The sequence below is a fragment of the Gadus morhua genome, chromosome 16 (genome assembly GCF_902167405.1).
Source record: "Gadus morhua chromosome 16, gadMor3.0, whole genome shotgun sequence".
NCBI lineage: Eukaryota > Metazoa > Chordata > Actinopteri > Gadiformes > Gadidae > Gadus > Gadus morhua.
This window is the reverse complement of record NC_044063.1, coordinates 18,769,203-18,792,320: the sequence shown is the minus strand read 5'-3', so window position 1 is coordinate 18,792,320 and position 23,118 is coordinate 18,769,203. Positions and strand designations below refer to the sequence as shown.

Below are 23,118 nucleotides of genomic sequence, written 5' to 3'. Positions count from 1 at the left end.
GGGCCGTAGGCCTCCCTGTCAGCCGACAAGGAGACCATGGCAGAGGAGAGCAGGGCGATGTTGTTGACCGCCGCCGCGGATTGAGAGGCACAAACGAACACCCTGTCCGTTAGGCCGACAATCTGCTTCTGGAGGCGGTCGGGGGGCAGCGGCTTTTCGTTAAGGAGCCATCCGGCGCCCGGACAGAGAAGCGCTGCCAGGGGAGGCTCCAGACGAGGGATCCCCCTCGCCTGAGCATCGGCCCACCCCTCCACGTTGGTGAAATCCGTGTAGGATCTTACCGGAGCCTTCAGGGTCGAAGGGTCCTCACCGGCAGCAATAAACAAGTGCTGCAAAGGCGGGAACAAGGGGCACTGGGTAACCCGCCGGGAAAAAGATGGGGTGCGAAAGCACTCGCCCTGCATATCGTCAGATACGGGGGCGAGAGGCGGGGCCGGCATGGGAATCCCTTTGATGGCCGCCGCCTCACCCATGATCTCCCGGAAGAGATCGGTCATCCGGCGCGGACCCTCGTGTTGTATGACGGTGGCGGTTGTAACCCGAGAGCGGGAAAAACCGGACGCCGAGTCGCCGAAGACGTCGTCCAGGGAGGCGTCGATGATGCCATCGTCGACGTCAGGTCCGAATAGGTCGATGGCGTCAGCCATTTCCACCGCAGGGGAAAAGAAGAGATGCCTGGAGAGGATCCCCTCTTCAGGCAGCTCCCGGCAGGCGACACAGGAGACGGGGGCCGCCATAGCAGCCGCGGCGTGGTCGGCGCCGAGGCACCAAAAGCACGCCAAGTGCCCGTCACCCGGTGCCAGGGAGGCGGGACAGGAGGCGCATAGGAGTCCTGAAAAGGACCTAGCTCTAGGAGCGCTCTCAGGTGGCCCTGAAAAGGGCCGTTTGTCCGCGGCCTCGCCCGAGCCGCTGTGCTTGGGAGATCCGTGTTGAAGTTCTCATCTTCTTAATAGTAGTTCTCAATTTCTCGCTGATAAGCACAAGTGCTGAAAGAAAAGGGAGGATGAGCGACGGTATACACCGCGTTATATAGACACGATACCGTGGGAAATGTGGGCGGTGCCCACGCTGATAGGTGCATAGTTTGAATTTTCAGCGCGCGCCGGCGCGCGCACGGGACAAGCCCATAAGGCGAAGCCTAGACGGCGTAGCCTACATGAAATAGAACGCTAGCCATCACGCCCGTTCGCCAATAAGCCAATCAGAGCTCTCCGTGAGCGAGGTGAAAAGTTAATTTCAATCAAGCATAAGGTCTATGTCACACTTCCTGCTTCCGGAACGCGTAGTAGGGTTATCCAACTTCCGGTCGCGTCTAGCAGCAACAACAATGGCAGCCCCCGTTCGCAGTTGTTCTTGTAGTGTACCGTGTTGCTCTACATCAGGACGTATACAGCCATACCTCAGCTTCCACGCTTTCCCGAAGGACAAAATAAATCTTGGTTGAGATTATTTTTTGCCCAGTACTGTCCTAACGTGCGAGTGATTCTAGACTGCACAGAAATCAGGTGTGAGGCACCCTCATCTCTCACCCTCCAGTCTGAAACATTATCCCACTACAAGAATACCAACACCTTCAAAGGTCTGATCGGCATTGCTCCATGTGGAGTTATCGCCTTAATTTCTAAGCTGTACACTGGTTCCATATCAGACAGAAATCACACAGCAGTCAGGAATCCTTACTGTCCGTCCACACCAGAAGCGAATTGAGCGACCAAATCGCCGGAAGTCATTCACTTTCTATGGGCAAGAGCGACCAAAGCGACCAACGCTACCAGCGGCCAAAGTTGAGCGACCAGAGCGTCAAAAAGAAGTTGAAAACTTTTTAACTTTATGCAAATGACTATTATTCGCTTCAGCGGCCAAACACTGACAGCCAATCGGAATGTAGACGCTCTTCGCTTGCGTGGATCCCAGGGAACATCGGCAGGCACTTTGGTTCCTACCTACCTTTATTCACTCACTGAACAAAATGTCGGCTGAAGTATTAATCGCGGCTGTAACTGGGCACCCGGTGTTGTACGAACCCACCCCTTTTCAGTCCAGAGATCGAAACGCCGTAGTGGTTTGGATATCAAGTGATGATAAGCGGGAGTATTTATAGGCTACATCTAGAACGATCGTATTTAAGCGGGAATCATTTTAATTTGCTCTCCATGCCACCAATCTAATCAACCAATCGCGTGTAGCATGCTTTAAACAAAACCAAAAAAGTTTTTGAAATCGTCACATAAACAAACTAATCGACAAGACGAGGGATAAATGACAAGGGATATATCTAGTCTAGATAGATAGAAAGCCTAGTCAAGTCTTTATTAATACCAAACGACACAAATCGTCCATTTAGGTGGTTCGGCCCACACAGGACAGTAGCCTACAAGACCACACAGAACAAGTCTGACTGGACATACACACAATACATCACATTAAAACTAGACACGCGTTGATAGATAGATAGACAGAAAAGCCTAGATAGATCGATATGTTCCATTATTTGCCTTGCGGAGCCAACCAGTCCTGTGCGCGTATGCAAATTAGCCATTTGCGCGAATGTCTATTTGTTTTGAATGCGACGAATGAGTGCAGATCATGATTTGCAGATCCAGATCAGTGAAACATATTTTAACTACTACAGCACGCAGGGTTTTTTGTTCTCGGTTGTAATTAGCCTACATTTTAGGATTTTTTTTGTATTGGGGGGAATCACTGTCCTACTTGTTGTCGAAGCACTTTATCGAACAAGCAAAACCGTCTCGGCAATATGGCCAAGGTGTATGGGAGAGTTCACTATTTGATATGGCTGTCTGAAGGGCCTACCAAACGCATATGGCTCCTTTAAATGCGTCTGCATAATTGAATAGTACGTCATGAGCGACTTGAGCGACCAAAGCGAACAGAAAAATTCGCAGCGAAACTTTGTGAGCGACCAAAGCGTCTTTGACGCTTTGGTCGCTCCTGGTGTGGACGTACAGTTAGTCTACTTCAGCCAGGAGATGCATGCATGGCTGACAAAGGCTGTCATCGACAAGATGCTGTCTGAAGTTGGGGCCACCCTCATAATGCCGCCATTTAAAAGAGGCGCCAGGTTCACCAGTGAGGATACCGAAAAACCCCAGAGTATCACCCCAGACTTTGGTGGAGAGGGCCATCAGAAGGGTCAAAGAATATCATATCTGGGGCACGACCATTCCTCTGACTCTTTCAGGCTCTGTCAATCAGCTGTGGGTAAATTGTTGCTTGATGTCTAACTATCAAGGTCCTTGAGATGTGAAGGGTGATGTCCCAGTGTTGCACAATAAAACACACATGACGTCACATGACTATTTTCAAACGTTTATTAATGTTCTTTGTTTACATTTAGCAGAAAGAAATTAAAATTGTGTGTTTGTGTCCGTCCGTCCTTTTCAAATGTTTATTTAATTTTTCCAATTCTTTTTCTTTTTAAATATAAATTTACATATATACATATTTACATTTAACAGAAAGAAATGAAATGTTCTGTGTGTGTTAGGCAAGGCAACTTTATTTATATAGCACTTTTCATACACAAGGCAAACTCAAAGTGCTTCACATATAAACATTGTCATACAATAAAATAGATAAGTAAAAGAAAACATATGCAAAGAAATGAGTAAAATAGAAAGTTAAAGGCATTTTAGTATTAAAATAGAAAATAAAGGCAAAGTTCAAAAAGCTTTTTAGAAAGTGCAATGTATTTAAGATGTAGCAGAAAGCTAATGGAAACAAAAGTCTTCAGGCTTGTTTTAAAAGGTGCTCAGAGTGTGTTACCTTAAACAAATGTTCAGGAATGTTTTTTTCCAATTCTTTGATTAAAATATTTACATATATACATTTAACAGAAATAAATAAATGAAATGGTGTGTGTGTGTGTCCCTCGGCCATATTTACTTGGCATTCAGGAGGTATGTGTCCATGTATGTGTTAAAATAAAACACCTAACCCAAACCTTGGGTTTCCTGACCACAAGTTGGTCAGTGGGTTCCGGGCGAATCCCCTGGAGCGAATCCCCTGGAGCAAAAAGAAAAAAAATGTCAGCAAATAAATCATATTGTCAGTGTAGCAACACTTAAGTCAGTGTTAGTCGGGTCTGTCTATATACAAGAACTCCTAATACTATTATTGAGCAGACTATAGGATGTTTGGCTAGGCCTGAGGTATACACATAAACCTGTGTCCTTGGTCCACGACTGCAGAACACTGGTGCACGACAGAGGTGTTGGCACGCTTTGCTCCCCTGTGAAGCGGTAGTCATGTGTCTGGAAGAGCAGATATAAAACAAAACATGACAATCTGCAACAGCAGACATGAAACAAAACATTATCATCTGCAACAGCAGATCTGGAGAAAGAGAGAGCATTTTGGAACAGCAACAAGAAACAATAATAATAAAAACACACACAGAACATGCAACTGAATCTGTGAAGGTCTGAAACCATGCTCTCTAGGCTATCCATTATGCTACATATTACGAGGTGGGCCTGTTGTTTGAATCACAAAATGTAAATATAATTAAAGTGGTCAGAAAGGTAGGCCTAAGTAACAGTCCCATTGATTCACAAAAGTCTATGAAAAGCGAGACAGAGTTTGATTTCAGACTCAGGCCTGACTTCCTAGCACTGTAACCTGCACTGTAATCCTTCTGGGAACAGTAGCAGTTCGCCCTAACTGCTACTTCCAAATCAACTAAATCTGACACTGCAGTAAGAGAGGGAAAGATTAACACACCATACAGCAAAATGTATGGGCATTGGTAGCCTATGACAGCCACCCAGCCACTATGTTCTGACAGTAGCCTGGAGCTAATCTGACATACTATCGACACTTACATGTACGGTAGGCACTGGCAGTGCCTACCTACCTATACCTAACATCTTGGGGTTCGTCAGGCAAAGTTTCAGAGACACTCAAACTAAATATGTATTCCTACCAGTGTAAATAATATTTTGCGATTAATTAAAAAGGATACGTTTTAACTGACATGTATTACACTTAGTGCCATCTGTCACAGTCAAGCTACACAGTGTCAACCGATTTCAAACACTTACCTTTGTAATTAAAAATGTACTTCTCCCAGAAGAACTTATATCCTTTGCGTAGTTTAGATGTATCGACACGTGAGTGCTGATTTACGATCCTTAGGACGTTGTCGTAGGACAATTTAGGTAGGTTGGAGAGAGACTTGGTCCACAGGTATCGATCTGCCTCCTTTTCATGGTAAACAGCTTAGCTAAGCTAAGCGGAAGAGCAGTTACCCTACTCCGCGAGCTTCTTCCGGTCTTCAATTGTTCCGTGGGCCCTGCAACTTAAACTTCTTGGCATGGCGCATGGAGTGCTTTGCAAGAAGAATGAAGAAATTACGATCTCACCACCAAATGTGTGAAAATAGATCCTTTGCTACAGCCCAGTTAAGCAATTTCCTTTTATTTGCATTAGTATAATTAAAATGCCAGACATGAGGGTCAAAACCCGGGAAAAAGGTTTCGACGTGATGTCCCGGTTTTAACGGTAGTAACACGCCCGACATCACGATCAAAATCGATGCCATTTAATCACTGTTACTGAAATAAGTCGCCAATTTAGAGAAAAAAGGGGTAAAATCCTATGTTCTTGCAATTCACCCCAAAGTACGTGGGCTTCTTTTTGTGAGCGGCGGCGCGGTTTGTGTGGGCATGTAGAGCTCTGTCTGGGCAACGATTTATTTAATGTCCGCGTCCGAGGGTCTTCCCGGACGCCTATTAGTTTAAAGGCCCACTATGCAACTTCGGGCATTTCTTCGCTTTTTTCTTGGTTTTGGCACGCACATTTCTCTACACAGCGTCCCCTACAGCTTCGTAGTAGATATTTTACAACACTGTCGTCACAACTCGTTGACTACCCTTCCCCATGCACTTCTACGCGAGCCATGTGCATTTGTTTTCAAAGAAGCCGGCGAATGCGTGGAGCCATGTCCGAAGTAGATGTTCATAAAGTGTAGGCAAGGTTATACATTTTTAAAATGGTGTATTTGTATTGCAATAAACATAAATCCATCCTTTTTTATAGTTGACGGGGAGAATTTATATCCTAGATTATAATTGTTTTATCTTAGGTTGAACAGAACAATCAGTGTAAGAGTGTTGGCCAACATAATAATCTAAATAAACAAGAACCTGGATTCGGGGATTCAGTCTGTATCTGCGGGACGAGACAGACGAACAGCAAACACCCATGGAAACAAAGGTGTTTATATGGTTGCAACCAAGCAAGCTAGAAACATACAGGGCTCACAACAATACGGTCGAGAAAACAATTTTTAGAGGGTTCACAACAAAATGGTTGAGCAAACACATTTATACAGAGACTATCAATATCAAGAATACCACGAAGACAAAGTTCACCCAAGGGTACTTTCAATTTCAAAAGCAACACGGCCAAGTCTGCGTCTGATTTGCAGTCTTCTTTTTCTTTCAGTTCACGCTATTCCTGAAAAGCTTGCCCAACGTTTACTCGTGTCTGGCCTCTCTGTCGGTCACTCTCCCTTTTCTCTTCTTCTGTTCCTCCGACATTGGGTTTCTCTGTCTCTTTTTAGTCGGCTGATCTATGATGAATGTATGTTACTTGTGTTTATATCGAGCCGGTTCCGTGTTTGGGGGTCTGTGCCGTAAAGCAATTTGTTACTTCGCGAGACCCGAGACTCCCGCGAGAGTGGGCGGCGGGTCGCCGGCAGAAACATATTCCTTTTCTCCGCCAAGATGCACAAGGGGGAGTCGAAACAACAAACAATCGAACAAAAATGTATAATAGAACCATTGCAATGACTATTAGCCTGTTATATTAAGGTAAATCAAGCCAAACAATTGCATAGTTCCCCTTTCACTCGTGTCTGATCTCTTTTCTGGTCCATTCTTCTTTTGTTCCACCGACAGTCGCCTCTTGGGTCCCTTATCAGTCGATTGATCCATGATGAATGCAACAATTGCCTCGCAACTGGCTGTTTATATCTAGTCGGTGCCATGTTTGGTTGTGTGTCTGTGCCGTAAAGCATTTTCGAAACTACAATCTGACTACATTTTCGAGGCGCGATTGGATACTTCCGCTGCTTCACAACCGGATTGTGTCGGTCCGAACAAAGCAAGTTGCATATGCGCTTTTTCCTTGGAGAGGTGACATGGGGCAATGACACACCCACCAAACGACCCAGAAATGGTTGCAGAACCATCAGAATAACTCTCAACCATCATAATTAATGTAATTTTGGCTAAAAAAGTTGATAGTAGTGGGCCTTTAACGCTACGGTGTGTGGCGGATTTCATATACAACATCGCTTATTATAAAGCTCATACACAACGACGGTACAAATATTTATATGATTGCATTACCAATACTGATAAGAGTATAAATTGATCATTTATAACTGTTGTTGATCTGAAAACTTTTGAAAGCCAAATTTTAGCAGCTTGCAAGGTATTGTAAAGTTAAAGGGGACCTATTATGCTTTTTCGACTTTTATGACCTATACGCGTTGTTATAATGATTGATAGTCATGTTTAACCATACTAAAGTGTCAAATAATGATGTAGGCAACATGCATTTCGACGTATTCCCTGCTGACAGTCTGAGGTGGCTGTGCAGAACGCTAAACACTCGTAACAACGTTTGTGATTCATTTGTTCACATTTCCGGAAAATCATCTACGTAGATGCACTCATAGATATTAATATTAACTAGATGCAGAGGTGTAGCCATGGTTTCAACATTGGGGGGGACAAATGCCTGGGGGCGGGGTCCGGCCCCCCCCCAGGCAAAGATTTTGAACATGCATTAATCTGGTGCACTCTGAGAGCAAAATCTCAATACCTAGCACCTAATTTTGAAGACCTTTTTAGGGATGGATGTTTCAAACACTTTAATACTGGATGTGACCAAGCAGTCTGGGAGTGTGGAAGACTTGAAATTAGGAAAAGGTTGACACACATATACTTCAGAGCTCTGTTTTCCTTTACTTTTTAAATTAAATATAACATTTTGTGCTCCTCAATATTTCAACGAATCCAGTCAGTTATTTTTTTCCACATTACATTCATTGATGTTTTGTCTTTTTTACAAAACACACACAAACAAACACCTGCACCACCACAACAAGGACACAAAATCCAGCCAGTTCTTACTTCCATTACATTTTTTATTGCATAACCATCACATTAGCCAATGTTGAGTAAAACCCACCCAGGTGCATCTATCTCATGGACCTAAATGGAAGTCACCCCAAAACTTTTGTTACCCCTCAGAAAACATAGATTTTCTGATATTTTCAACCACTTGTTTAATAAGTACATGGATGAGTTTCACGAGAGAGCGCACTGAGCTAATCTCATGGTGAAACCATTAGCCGTATTGAATGATGCACTGTTAAAGAATTAGACAGGTCAAGGACATAACCTAAATGTTTTCTGATTAGTTATGGATTAATCTATGAAGACATACATTGTACAATGTTTTGTAACTTTGAATGAGACTTGACTTAATAATTATTATGTTGCTATATTAGCAACACAACGCTGCCGTGTAAAGTTGTGTGTCAACCTTAGGAGGTGAGAAAAAAAAGAGATGAAGATGACGAAGACAGCGATTTTAGTATCGATACTGTTGCACATAAGTATCTAATCTGATATTATTATTTTTAATTTTAATCGATTAGTATAACAATTTTTTTGACAACCCTTCACTATATACCTGTACATGTGTGTTAACAGGATTCTGCTTGAATGTCATGATTCGGTCTTAACCTTTCATATTTACTCCTCTCTTAGGCGACTCACCTCTATGCCACCACTAGATTGACAAACTCTCCCTGTGCTTTCATCCTCCAAACTTTCTGTCTCTCCCACTGGCTCACTAGCTCTACTCTGAACACAACAGAGGAAACATGGAAGGAATAATATCACAGATATCAGCAAACTAGTATTTACCAGTAGAATACTGAAACACACCATAGACATCAGTGCCAATGCCAACAGCATTCTGCTCTGTCACAATTCGGTTTAAACCATTGATATTTACTCTTTGACAATCATTTTGCAGACGCTTTTATCCAAAGTAACTTACAAATTGCATTGAACTTGCATTGAACATATGAAAAGCCAAGGCTCTACTAGTTTCCAGAACTCCTCTCTTAGGCTACTCACCTCTATGTCACTACCAGATTGACACACAAACGTTTCATCCTCCAAACGTTCTTGCTCTCTCTGTGCTTCACTCTCTTTATTCTGAACACACCAAAGTGAACATGCCACAGGGAAGAATTATTATCAGATAACAAGTACTGTTCCTTTCTCAGATAGTCAACAAACCACTTTTGATCTGAATGACAATAATTCTATGACTAGTTTTTTGTAGTCTATTAACTCTACTGTACTGTAATGCTACAACTGATAGGTTAACACTTCTCATTTTCTCACCCCTCTTTACTTACTTTGCTTCTTTTCTGAGACGAGGCAAAACATTGCCGAATGTCTCTGCAACCCTCTTGCTTCCTCCTGCTCATGACGACTGTGAAATAACACAAGCAGCACTAACATCATGAGAGACAAGTTAAAACTTCACGCGGGCTTGTTGTTACAATGTACAACATTGATGGTTCCTAAAATGGAGTGCTGTGAATGGGTGTGCACTTCGTAGGCCTACAGTGCATTTGAAAGATTTACCCATGGTGACATACACAAGTGCGTGTGTGCGACAATGAGCCAATTTTGAGACAGGCCTGGCTAACATGAGATTCTACTATCATCCTTACCTCCCTTCTCCTACTCCCAATTCCTTTCTCTTCTCCTCTCTTTCGCTCTCCACACCTCCAAGCCTAGTTACCCTAAAGAGGATGGTGAATTCACTTAAACCAGCAAAGGTTTCTAATGCATATTTGTTACAGCTTGCCAACACCTTTACTGTCACTGGCATTTGTTTATTTGTGAATCAGGCCTCTCTCTGTCTCTCTCGCTCTCTCTCTCACACTAAGCAGCACCAAATACAATCTTGACAACTTTTGTAGTGCTGTGTGTAGTTTAGCCACACGTTTGCCCCTTCTGAACTTGAACAAGCAGTTAATTTCCTTTCCTAGCTCCTCTTGTTTATGTTGGTAGCTTAGCAATGTCATGTCACGTTGTCAACATTGGATACATAGAGCAGAACATAGTGGGTCATATGTCCGATACTTTTTGGAAACGTTTTCTTCATAAAACGTGCCAGACAGACTGCACTAAAGAGAGAAAAACAAGTGCATCCTCATTGTACCCAGCACTTCTGAAAATGCACTTCCGAATGCATCTCTGTCCCCAGCACATTTAAAACCAAACTGCCCATGCATTTTTCTAATGGGGAACATTTCGGACCATTGAGACGTAGGCATAATGAGGCGTTGGAATTACGGAATGGGGCCGGGGCCAACGTCATCTAGCTGGCTTATTACATAGGTAACACATAGCTAATGATCGCTAGAGAAGCGACACAAACCCACGAAATTTGAGAGACTATCAAAAGATTCATAACTTACCTGTGTTTTCGATCGTAACACGCCACTCATTTGCTGTTGTTGATGTTTTTGATTCCGTGGTCATGTAAAAAAGACGGTTGATGACCAATGCAATCGAGCGACAAGTCACCGTCACCGAGCCGCACGTGCGGGGACGAATCAAATCATGGATCTATCCCATTGGCTAGCTAGCCCGAACAGCCATATTCTCATTGGCTGTAAGAGCTGTAGATAGAATCGGATTGAGTTATTAGGGTGTGCGGCGCGCACTGTGTGCAGAGATGCGTTCAGGGATCGGAGTGCACTTCAGGGAAAACCTAAGCGTTCTACCCATAGAAATATTGAATTGCTATATCTCTATTCCCAGCGATTTATTGGGGGGGACATTTTGGGCATATCTGGACATTGGGGGGGACTTGTACCCCCCAATGTATATGGCCGCTACGCCTATGACTAGATGCCATACGGTGGCGTATAGAACGTCACCATAGGCGGCCATCTTACCACAGTAAGCTGCTCACCCATAACATTGTGTTGGTAGTGGTACATGTACTTTTTAAATAACCATAATTTGCTAAATTTTCAACCGATTTAAAAACGGTTTGGTTTATTACAAACGTTATTAACGTGGTTATGATATTGTACCTATTTTAGAACATTATTATATTTTTCATTATTCTATCAAAAGTATACAGTGTCATAACTACATCTCAGACGTTTATAACAAACCAAACCGTTTGAAAATCGGTTGAAAATTGAACAAGTTTTGGTTATTTAAAAAGTACATGTACCACTACCAACACAATGTTATGGGTGAGCAGCTTACTGTGGTAAGATGGCCACCAGTGGTGACGTTCGACTCCATTGGCCAGCAGCGCAGACGAGGCATCTAGTTAATATATATATCTATGGATGCACTCCTGCCGCGCCCCCATATGCTTGGTCAAATCTGCCCGCGCGCGCTTCAAGGAAGGTAACCAATCACAACAGAGTTGGGTTGGCAGGACGAGGGCTAGGGGGCGGAGAAGGACGAAACCGAGCGTTGACAGATAATGCTGAAAGCGCCCAGATGAGAGGAAGAGTTTCCCGACAATCGACATCGTTGTTTGTGCATGGTTAAACATGACTATCAATCATTATAACAACGTTTATAGGTAATAAAAGTCGAAAAGCATAATAGGTCCCCTTTAACGTTACCAGTGTGAACGTTACGTTTGCATATAGGGAAGTTGGGCACATTGATAAGTTAGCTATAAAGCTTAAGCCAAATTAAACAGTTATCATTGCCCTTAATTTCCTCTTCAAACTCAGACAGTGGAAAAAGTCAGGTTGTCGCAAAATAAACACTTGTTTGACTTACGGTGGTAAGTGGTGTATGTTACAGCCTCAGCGGCCTGCGCCGCACCCTAAACCTAATTTTAGAAAACATCTGTGTACATTGAAACATTAAGTTAAGCTGACACCTTAACCTGTAATTTGCTGCTGGTGTTTGGTATGTTTAATATCCTTGTTTAGGCCTATTTTTGGAAATCTGACTGTAATTATCATGATTTATGGATGAATTGCATGTAAAATAAAGATATTATCTAATACATCCTTGTAGGTGGACTTGTCTCATGAGACAGCGTTATGCAGCCGCTGTGGAACCATTGCAGAACACAACCCCTCATCAACACCACTAACATCAATTGAAGACAAAGACCACCACTCCTCATCAACACCCCTAACATCAATTGAAGACAAAGATCACCACTCCTCATCAACACCCCTAACATCAATTGAAGACCAAGACCACCACTCCTCATCAACACCCCTAACATCAATTGAAGACAAAGACTACCACTCCTCATCAACACCACTAACATCAATCGAAGACAAAGACTACCACTCCTCATCAACACCACTAACATCAATTGAAGACAAAGACTACCACTCCTCATCAACACCACTAACATCAATTGAGGACAAAGACTACCACTCCTCATCAACACCACTAACATCAATTGAAGACAAAGACTACCACTCCTCATCAACACCACTAACATCAATTGAGGACAAAGACTACCACTCCTCATCAACACCACCAACATCAAGTGACGACCAAGACTACCACTCCTCATCAACATCACCAACATCAAGTGAAGACCAAGACTACCACCCCTCATCAACGCCACCAACATCAAGTGAAGATGAAGACTACCACCCCTCGTCAACGCCACCTACATCAAGTGAAGATGAAGACTACCACCCCTCAATACCATCGTCCACTGAAAGGGAGAGTGTCTCAGAGAAAGACCATATTCACTCTTCATTGAGGGAACATGAGATCCTGGAAGCTGAGACAATAGTAAATTCAGAATTAAAAGGAAAATGGAAGCTGCAAGGTGATAAAAAGAGGCCACAAGTTACTATTCAAACAAGCCAAAAGAAAACTGATGGTACAAGGGCCTGGGATAAAGCCCATTACTGTTTGTATTGTACAAAGTCCAATTTGAAGATGGCCAGACATTTACAAAGAAAACACAGTAATGAAACTGATGTTGCCCGTGCCTTTAGCTTCCCACCTGGCTCCAAACAAAGGAAGACACTCTTGGAATCCCTTCGCAATAAGGGAGACTGGCAACATAATATTAAGGTCTTAGAAGAAGGAAATGGGGAGATAGTAACATGGAGACAGCCCACTGAGAAGGCTTCTGTACAGGACTACCTACCATGGGAATCTGAAGACACTGGACTCAGTTGTCTTTGGTATGTATATTTGTATTGATAATGTTTTATTGTGCTGTTTTAATCTACTTATTTTAATCAGTATATTTGTTTTTGGTATATGTATATACTGTATTGTTCGCTTTTGTAACTTATTTTCGTATTTTTTGTGATTTATTTGAATTGCTGCTGCAACAACGAAATTTCTATTTTGGTATAAAGTTATCTATCTACTAATTTTGACCTACTGTAAATTTTAGTTTTCTATTTCCCCTACCGTGAACATTTTCATAGGTAAAGGACATGAAGCCACCTCAACCAAAGGCTTGAGAGGAGTCGAAGAGAGAGGGACATCAAATGTAGACAGACGACTGGAAGCTAATGATGGTAAGTAATATATATCATGATAATGTTAATATAATCAATTCCTTCTTAGGCCCTTTGAACTCACAGTTGAAATTCACATTGAAACGACTAATTTGGTTGACAGTGCCTCAGACCTAAAGCTTTAATACACCTTTATTTGAAGTAGTCTATAAAAGTATGAAAAAAATTGTTTAGGAAACTCAAAGACCTTATGTTAGAGGCAGTCTAGATATGGGAAGGTAACCTAATGCTGCGTTCCAGACAAAGTTGGTGGTCGAATTTCCCAGTTGAATTTCCAATTTCCGACCTCCAAGCTTTCCAGGTGGAGGCCATTGCCATTGTTGTGTTATGTTAGACAACTGATTCCCTGTGAAGTCGGGGTAGATTGGTTGGTCTCAAGTTCACAAGTAGGAACTCAGACTTTGAGTGGCGAGACTGGTACGCAGCATAAGTCTCCACTGCTATACTAATATGTTAGATAGGCAAGAAAGGGTAGTCTTTCCAAACAGTGAGCATGACTGGGGCTTAAGGTTTCTCTGTACTAATGTGTGCTTTCTTATCAGATGGAGAACAGCCACACCTGTCAACCACAAGCCCACCTGTCAAGAGGCCAACAAAGACTGCAACTAAAAGACATGATGATGATGGGAGTTATGATGATGGGGGTAGGTCCAGGCATTGTATACATCAGTTATGTTCTTAGTCTGAGGTCAGGACTGTTTCATTGTACTATTGTCATCCTTCTCAGATGAAGATTTTGGTATTTCACTCTACTAAAACATCATCTTTCACAGATGGAGAGGTGCGACAACAGACCGCCAGAAGACCACCTATTAAGAGACAAAAGAAGACTGCAGCTAAAGGACAGGATGATGGGAGTGATGATGATGGAGGTAGGTCCAGTCCAGGCATTGTAAACACAAGTAATGTTCTCCACTGCTATACTAATATGTTAGATAGGTAAGAAAGGGTAGTCTTTCCAAACAGTGAGCATGACTGGGGCTTAAGGTTTTTCTGTACTAATGTGTGCTTTCTTATCAGATGGAGAACAGCCACACCTGTCAACCACAAGCTCACCTGTCAAGAGGCCAAAGAAGACTGCAACTAAAAGAAGGCATGATGAGAGTGATGATGAGAGTGATGATGATGGGTGTACACTCTTGGAATCCCTTCGCAATAAGGGAGACTGGCAACATAATATTAAGGTCTTAGAAGAAGGAAATGGGGAGACAGTAACATGGAGACAGCCCACTGAGAAGGCTTCTGTACAGGCCTACCTACCATGCAAACACTGTTATGCAATGTTCAAGAGGACTGAACTCTGGAGACATGGGAGGTCATGTGGAGAAAGGAATCGGGAAACGGGGAAAGGCAAAAGAAGAAGAGTACAAAAAGCTTCCTCACAACTTCTTCCAATCATGGAATCAGCAGGTGGAGTTAAAAAGGTTATTCATACTATGTTGCAAGATAATGTAACCTCTCACATCAGAAGTGATGAGATGATATGCAAGTATGGAGATGCATTATTTGCAAGAAAGGGCCGTGAACAATCTCAACATAGATACATCGCACAAAAGATGAGAGAACTGGGATGGTTTGTGTTGGCTGCAAAGAAGATTGACAAGAGTGTGAAAAGTCTTAAAGATATATGTGATCCAACAAAGTTTGAACTGGCAGTAAAAGCAGCCAGGAGGGTGTCAAACTACAACGCAGAAACCAACGAATATGGAAAGCCATCTACTGCTGTCAAAATTGGATTTTCTCTCAAAGGGGCAACAGAAGCCTGGATTGGACATTGTTTGATGACGTCGGATGTTTTAACTGAGAAGAGGGCCAAGAAGTTTAAGCAGCTGCTAGATAGCTCTTGGTCCACTTTCGTGTCAACCAATGCTCACAGCACAATGGAACAACGGAGGTGGAACAAAGAAGACAGTGTACCTTTGACAAAGGCCGTTGTTACTCTGCAGAACTACCTGAGGAAAATTGAGGATGAGGCAATGGTGGAGTTGAAAGAGTGTGCGAGCAACACCACAGCATACAAAAAGTTAACTGAGAGCCTTCTCGCACAAATAATAGTTTTTAACAAGAAGCGTGAAGGAGAAGCATCACGCTTAACCTTGGAGACATATCTAAAAGCCGACACCGGCCCTGTGAATGAGGACATATATGAAACCCTATCAGCAGTGGAAAAACAACTGAGCCACAGGCTGACTCGGATAGTGACACGTGGAAAGAGAGGTAGAAAAGTGCCCATTCTCCTTCTTGATCGCACAAAAACCTCTCTCGACTTCATGATTGAAAAACGGAAGGAAGTTGGCGTAATTGATGACAACCCATTTCTGTTTGCCAGGATCGGAACAGAAACCAATATTCGTGGATGTGACTGCCTTCGGAAATATGCTAAAGAGAGCAAGGCAAGCCACCCAGAACTCCTTAGGTCAACCAAACTAAGAAAGCATGTTGCTACCTTATGCCAGCTCCTGGACCTTGATAATCAAGAGCTGGAACAAGTAGCTCGTTTTATGGGACATGACATAAGAGTCCATTGCGATTATTACCGCCAAACTGACAAAACATTTCAGGTAGCCAAGATTGGGAAACTACTGTTTGCAATGGAGCATGGAGCAAAGGCGCTTAAAGGGAAGAATCTGAAGACACTGGACTCAGTTGTCTTTGGTATGTATATTTGTATTGATAATGTTTTATTGTACTGTTTTAATCTACTTATTTTAATCAGTATATTTGTTTTTGGTATGTATATACTGTATTGTTCGCTTTTGTAACTTATGTTCGTCTTTTTTGTGATTTATTTGAATTGCTGCTGCAACAACAAAATTTCTATTTTGGTATAAAGTTATCTATCTACTAATTTTGACCTACTGTAAATTTTAGTTTTCTAATTCCCCTACCGTGAACATTTTCATAGGACATGAAGCCACCTCAACCAAAGGCTTGAGAGGAGTCAAAGAGAGAGGGACATCAAATGTAGACAGACGACTGGAAGCTAATGATGGTAAGTAATATATATCATGATAATGTTAATATAATCAATTCCTTCTTAGGCCCTTTGAACTCACAGTTGAAATTCACATTGAAACAACTAATTTGGTTGACAGTGCCTCAGACCTAAAACTTTAATATACCTTTATTTGAAGTAGTCTATAAAAGTATGAAAAAAATTGTTTAGGAAACTCAAAGACCTTATGTTAGAGGCAGTCTAGATACGGGAAGGTAACCTAATGCTGCGTTCCAGACAAAGTTGGTGGTCGAATTTCCCAGTTGAATTTCCAATTTCCGACCTCCAAGCTTTCCAGGTGGAGGCCATTGCCATTGTTGTGTTATGTTAGACAACTGATTCCCTGTGAAGTCGGGGTAGATTGGTTGGTCTCGAGTTCACAAGTAGGAACTCAGACTTTGAGTGGCGAGACTGGTACGCAGCATAAGTCTCCACTGCTATACTAATATGTTAGATAGGCAAGAAAGGGTAGTCTTTCCAAACAGTGAGCATGACTGGGGCTTAAGGTTTCTCTGTACTAATGTGTGCTTTCTTATCAGATGGAGAACAGCCACACCTGTCAACCACAAGCCCACCTGTCAAGAGGCCAACAAAGACTGCAACTAAAAGACATGATGATGATGGGAGTTATGATGATGGGGGTAGGTCCAGGCATTGTATACATCAGTTATGTTCTTAGTCTGAGGTCAGGACTGTTTCATTGTACTATTGTCATCCTTCTCAGATGAAGATTTTGGTATTTCACTCTACTAAAACATCATCTTTCACAGATGGAGAGGTGCGACAACAGACCGCCAGAAGACCACCTATTAAGAGACAAAAGAAGACTGCAGCTAAAGGACAGGATGATGGGAGTGATGATGATGGAGGTAGGTCCAGTCCAGGCATTGTAAACACAAGTAATGTTCTCCACTGCTATACTAATATGTTAGATAGGCAAGAAAGGGTAGTCTTTCCAAACAGTGAGCATGACTGGGGCTTAAGGTTTTTCTGTACTAATGTGTGCTTTCTTATCAGATGGAGAACAGCCACACCTGTCAACCACAAGCTCACCTGTCAAGAGGCCAAAGAAGACTGCAACTAAAAGAAGGCATGATGAGAGTGATGATGAGAGTGATGATGATGGGTGTAAGTCCAGACATTGTAAACACAAGTAATGTTCTCAGTCTGAGGTCAGGATTGTTTCATTGTACTATGTCATGTATCTCAGGTGGAGAGAAGCGACCCTCGACCGCAACAAGACCACCTGTTGAGAGGAGAAAGAAGACTAAACGAAACTATGATGAATATTATGATTGGGGTGAGTCCAGGCAATATAAAGACAAGTGAAGTGGTCTGAATCGGGTCTTCAGTACTTTCACTGTACTGCTTATTTCAGCTTTCTCAGATGGAGAGGAGCTACAAATCACAACACCCCCTGTTAAGGGGCGAAAGAAGACTGCAACTAACAGAGGACGTAATGATGATGGTACGATATATTGTCTTCAGAAAATCCTCTTACAGAAATACAAGTGGTGCTTGCTGTCAAAGCACAAGTCACTGGGTCTAGGTGATTGATTGGACTACGTGTTAGTAGTCGGGTCATTGCTAAAGGACTACGGGTCATTACTAAAGTGTTATTACTATGGTGTTCTTTGTGATTACTAAGTTGTTTTTAGGTGGTTACTTAAGTGTACCTAGAATCATAATGGGCCAGTGTAAGAAGTGGCATTGTCTCCAAGTGCAGAATACCTTCCTGTGAATGTTGGGGCGGTGACCCATCCTCTGCTAATTCTAGAAGTTTTTGAAAGAGTTGGTTATTGAAGCTGTAGTTTTCATAGTAGTACATGCAAAAGTTGAAGATACAGACTTGACAGCAGTTGTATAATCAGTGGCTGTGTTGTGCCTAATAACCATGTAAACACTTATTCTGATCAAGCTTCTCTGGTTGGAATAAATGTAGTCTTTCTGCGCATGTTTGCTTTTTTTAAATCCTTTTTAAAACCTTTTCAATAATGAGGAACTCAGTGTGGTCCCTTGTGTCTGTTATGTTTTTGCAACTATATTTTAAATCACATAAAATGTAGCTTTGCTTCATGTATCATGTGGAGATTAAGCCAAGACAGCAGATTTGAACACTTAATATTGCACACTTGCAAAATAAAGTCAAAGAATTGTGATAATTTTATTTTTCAGTAGAACATGTACACATATGTACATGAATGTCTACTGGGAGTTCCCCATTTTTTAAAAGGAGATTGATTACACTTATCGAAGGCCTGAACAATTAACCGGTCCGGACAGTTTAAGCCTCATGGAAAGATGTAGGAGCAAAGGAATTTTCTCAACAGCAAAGTGAGACTATGCTTTATACAAATTTAGATTATTGTAATCAACATTTTAGTGACGTCAGAGTTTAAAATGGTAAACCTATCCTCTAATCAACCACGTTGTTTTCTGATTTATAGATGCTCCAAAAACACAATTAAAGAGACCCTGGACTGACCAGGAGAGGACTGCAGTCGGGCGAAGCATGGCAAAGTTCATCTCGCTAAGGAGGGTGCCAGCAAAGACAGACTGCATGCTTTGTATTGCGAAAGAGTCTCCAGTCCTTAGCGATCGAACATGGAAAGATGTTAAATATTATGTCCACAATGCAATACTTAAAATCAAGAGAAAGCTTGCATTTTAAAGGAGACCTGTTATGTTCAGTGTCAGCCAAGTTCTGTTGCTGAGCCTACAAGCAAGGCAGCACAGCCATTAGGAGGAGGTAGGGTGAATGGGAAAGAGGGATGGAGGGATAAAAGAGGCAGGGAATTGGGATGAGAGGAAGAAGGTGGAGAGAGAGACAGGGGGAGACGGGTAGAAAAAGAGACAGGTAGAGGGAGGGAGGCAGATAGAAAAAGAGAGGTAGAGGGAAGTAGAAAAAGAGAGACAGGTAGAAAGAGAGAGACAGGTCGAAAAAGAGAGAGGGAGAGAAAGGTAGAAAAGGAGAGGGAGAGAGACACGTAGAAGAGAGGGAGAGAGACAGGTAGAAGAAGAGATTGAGAGAGACAGGTAGAAAAAGAGGGAGAGAGACCGGTAGAAAAAGAGCTTGACAGGTAGAATAAGAGGTAGAGAGAGAGTTTGATACTTTTTCGTTCGAGAAACTCCTGAATAATCGCTGTCGGTTCTGTGTTGTGTTCAATAGTGTCTATATTTTTCTTGTATCTGTATTTAGGATTGGTACTATATTAAAATTATTATAAATTCCATGTGTGTGCACTACTGTAAATTCTTGTTCTCAAAAATTATTTTGTTGCAAAGATTTTCAGCTGGCCATCCAGCTCAGAGCTGGGAACTCCAGTGGCTCTGGAGGTTGAGGATACCAGTTGGCACTGCTGGAGGATGCTGCTGCTAGATGCTTTTCAGTTGGCTGCCTTCTTCCAGTATGCTGACTGGCTTGCCCTCCTGTGTTCTGGGGCCCTCCGACACAGTCACAGGGTAGAGATGGTGATACATATATTTTATAACGGGGAGTTGGCAAGATGTTTATAAGCTAGAGAGCAGATGGAATTCTGACATTCGTTGGGCAATTTAACCTATCCATTGATTTCTCTAATGGACACCAGGTACGCAGCCACCCCCTGCTCCTGGGTCTGATCAGCTTGATCCAGGGCAGGTGCGGCTGCTTGAATCAGCAATCCCCACACCACAAAAGGTCTAAATAATTTCACATCCTAACCATATTCCAGATATTTTCTTAAATTCGTAACACTTGAGACCAAGAGCCATATATTTCAAGTAAAACAATGTTTTTTCAGTCAATAGTTCATGAGAAAAATGACTGAGGTTTGAAACAGGGCCCAGTTTCCCGATAACGATGGATCTTCGCTCGTAAGATCATTCTCACGATGGATCTTTCGAACCATCGTAATTTCTTTGGAGCGTTTCCCGAAACTCCTCTTAACGTGAACGCGGATTCGCTGCACTCACGACGTTCGTAGGATTATACCTGTCCACTGACATGGTGCTGAAACGGGCTATGACGTAGGGGAGACGCAGGAATGTCGCAGGAAAATGGGGTTAAAAAGGGTTCAAATATCTCCCCATCAAGGCCAACCGCAGAATAGCCTACAAAAAGAATAGATTGCAATAATATGAATGCTAAAGATATTAAAACAGAATTGATTAGGCCTAGGCACACATATATCAGTCCTAATCCTGAACGCACTGTGCATACATTTATTCAGGGCATTTCCCCCCCTGAAATAATTCCATATCACAAAAAATCCAAAATAGCTTGTGTGACAACTACATTTATATGAATGTGCTGATTTTTTAAACATTTGCGCAGCAAGAGAGCCGACTTTATCTTATTCCGCATAAGGTTGCATTGATTGGCTCTCTAGTATAGAATATTTGTAGACATTAAAAATGCAACGTTCCATTCATACATTATCATTCAAACGCGGCTATTGCTGACCCGATTAGGAGAGCTTGGTCTAGAGCCTGCCCATATTGTTGGGCAGGATGAAGTAGGCTATAGGCAGGGTTCGAGTTATGATTCCATCTCTGTTGGGGGGGGGGGGGGGGGGGGGGGGAGAGAGGAGGGATATAGGACGTAAATATGGGCTATTATGACACGGCTCTTCTCAGTGCCGTGGAACGCTCCGTTCACTTGCATGGGCCCTTCACAACAACGCCAGCTTCTTCGGTTGCTAAGCGACGTCAACGTCTTTGGCTAACTATTTCTCTGCTGATCAACGCTACGTATGGTAAGTTTGTAACAAACAAATTGTATAAAAACACCTTGCGAAGTTAGTTAGCTGCTCATTATCGAAAATAAGCCCTTTCAGGTCGAAGCACCTCCGTTTTGCGTCGCCGTCCGGTTCGCCCTGTCCGGCTTATTTTCCCGATAATGACCGACGTTCTATTATCCCACTTAACGTCAATATAACTCTGCATGTGGAAGGCAAAATAGCTTTTTTTGTAATTACAATATTATGCTGCTGCTCAGCCCCCACTGGCTCCCACTCGAACCCTGGCTATACACGAGCCGGTTCGGTCGCAGCTTGGCACGCCTGGTGATTTCACCTTCTTATCTCAAGTTTCCTGTGTAAAATCGAGGTGGTCAAATCCCCCGTTTGTCACGGCGCAGGGTTTCTTGGTTCACTGGGCAAGGCAGGGCTGTGCACGGAGTCTCTGACCTCTTTAGAATAATTTGTATTGATGCATAATCCCCAATGTTTTCATTTTTTATGAATGAAGACACCCGCATGCAATAATGAGTTCCCTCTATAGTAGGCTAACGATGCTCTTAGCGTCCTACGAGTACCCTGGAGCACTCGTTAGCTACGAGCGTTTTCACGACGTTCTTTACCAACGATGCTTTCGGGAAACTGGGCCCAGATCTGTTGCTATGCTTACAGTCTGCTGGCTTCAATGCCAATTGTCAATGTCAAAACAAACCGAGTGCTTGGTCCTCTATCTGTTGGTTAAAAACCTTTTCTTAAAGTTGGTGTTCCAATTAATCTAAGGCAGTGTTTGGGTTAAGGGGGTAGAGTCCAGAATTTATATTTCTGTGATTGAATGTGAGCCAGAACTGCTGGTCCTCACTTTGTGGGTCTTTTTACCCGGTCCTCAATATGTAGCAAGTTCAAGAACGTGTTTGTGTGTGTGTGTGTTTGTTTGTGTGTGTGTATGTGTGTGTGTGTTTGTGCTAGTGTGTGCGCGTCTATGTGTGTGCGTGTGTGTGTATGTGTGTGTGTAAGCACTTCTGACTGCAGCAAAGCTAATAAAGGCATATGGGAGATTCCTGAGATGCCAGTGGGCAGACTGGCTTTGTGAGTTGACGTCATTGAGCAGCGATGGTGGTGCTGAGATTAGACCAATCAGGTGGGTAGCTCACCTGTTTGGCATATGGATATTAATCTTTTAAGCTGGTTATAAAGGATAGGCCTTAGCGTGGTATAGGCGTTGATTCGTAGGCGTTTGGTTTGACTTAAGGACCCAATCAGAGTGAAGCAACATCTAGTAAATCTGGAAATAGACAAGCGAAAGACAAAAAAAGTATGAAAAATGCACGATTCCAACTGTCGATGGATCTCACACCCACACCCGCACACAAACAAACACTCACACACACACACACACACACACAAACACACAGAAACACACACCCATACATACACATGCTCCACTTGTCTCTCTTTGCCCTCTTTGCTCTATGCTGTTTTACACAGACTTTAAGGAGGTAGTCTAATTCACGCATAATCACACACAAGCAAATATCAAATGTATGGATGCAAAAACTGTGGCTTTGCCCTGTTTTGATCCTTACCGTTCTCAATGTGATTCAGTGGTATGATTTTAAATTGGGCTTCCATTCAATTCAATACAAAACAATACAAATAAACAGAAAATTGGGATTAAACTGTGAGCAAATGGAGCTCCCCAGTGCCCATGAAGATCCGAACCATTAAATGATTTGCGTATTAAGTAATGTTACATTATAAGCTTTAAGGATCTAAATAACTCTAAAATAAAA

The 23,118-nt window shown here is 42.6% G+C and overlaps 1 protein-coding gene across 1 annotated transcript; it reads left to right on the top strand.

Annotated features, from left to right (window-relative positions):
• Positions 1-13,536: 13,536 nt before the first annotated feature.
• Positions 13,537-19,479, top strand: LOC115561540 (uncharacterized). The gene is made up of 11 exons (XM_030381677.1): positions 13,537-13,615; positions 14,158-14,259; positions 14,389-14,487; positions 14,636-16,270; positions 16,521-16,607; positions 17,150-17,251; positions 17,381-17,479; positions 17,628-17,738; positions 17,821-17,910; positions 17,989-18,078; positions 19,058-19,479. Exons 4-11 carry the CDS (start codon positions 14,896-14,898, stop codon positions 19,279-19,281), a joined length of 2,178 nt encoding a protein of 725 aa, XP_030237537.1. The 5' UTR covers positions 13,537-13,615; positions 14,158-14,259; positions 14,389-14,487; positions 14,636-14,895; the 3' UTR covers positions 19,282-19,479.
• Positions 19,480-23,118: the final 3,639 nt, after the last annotated feature.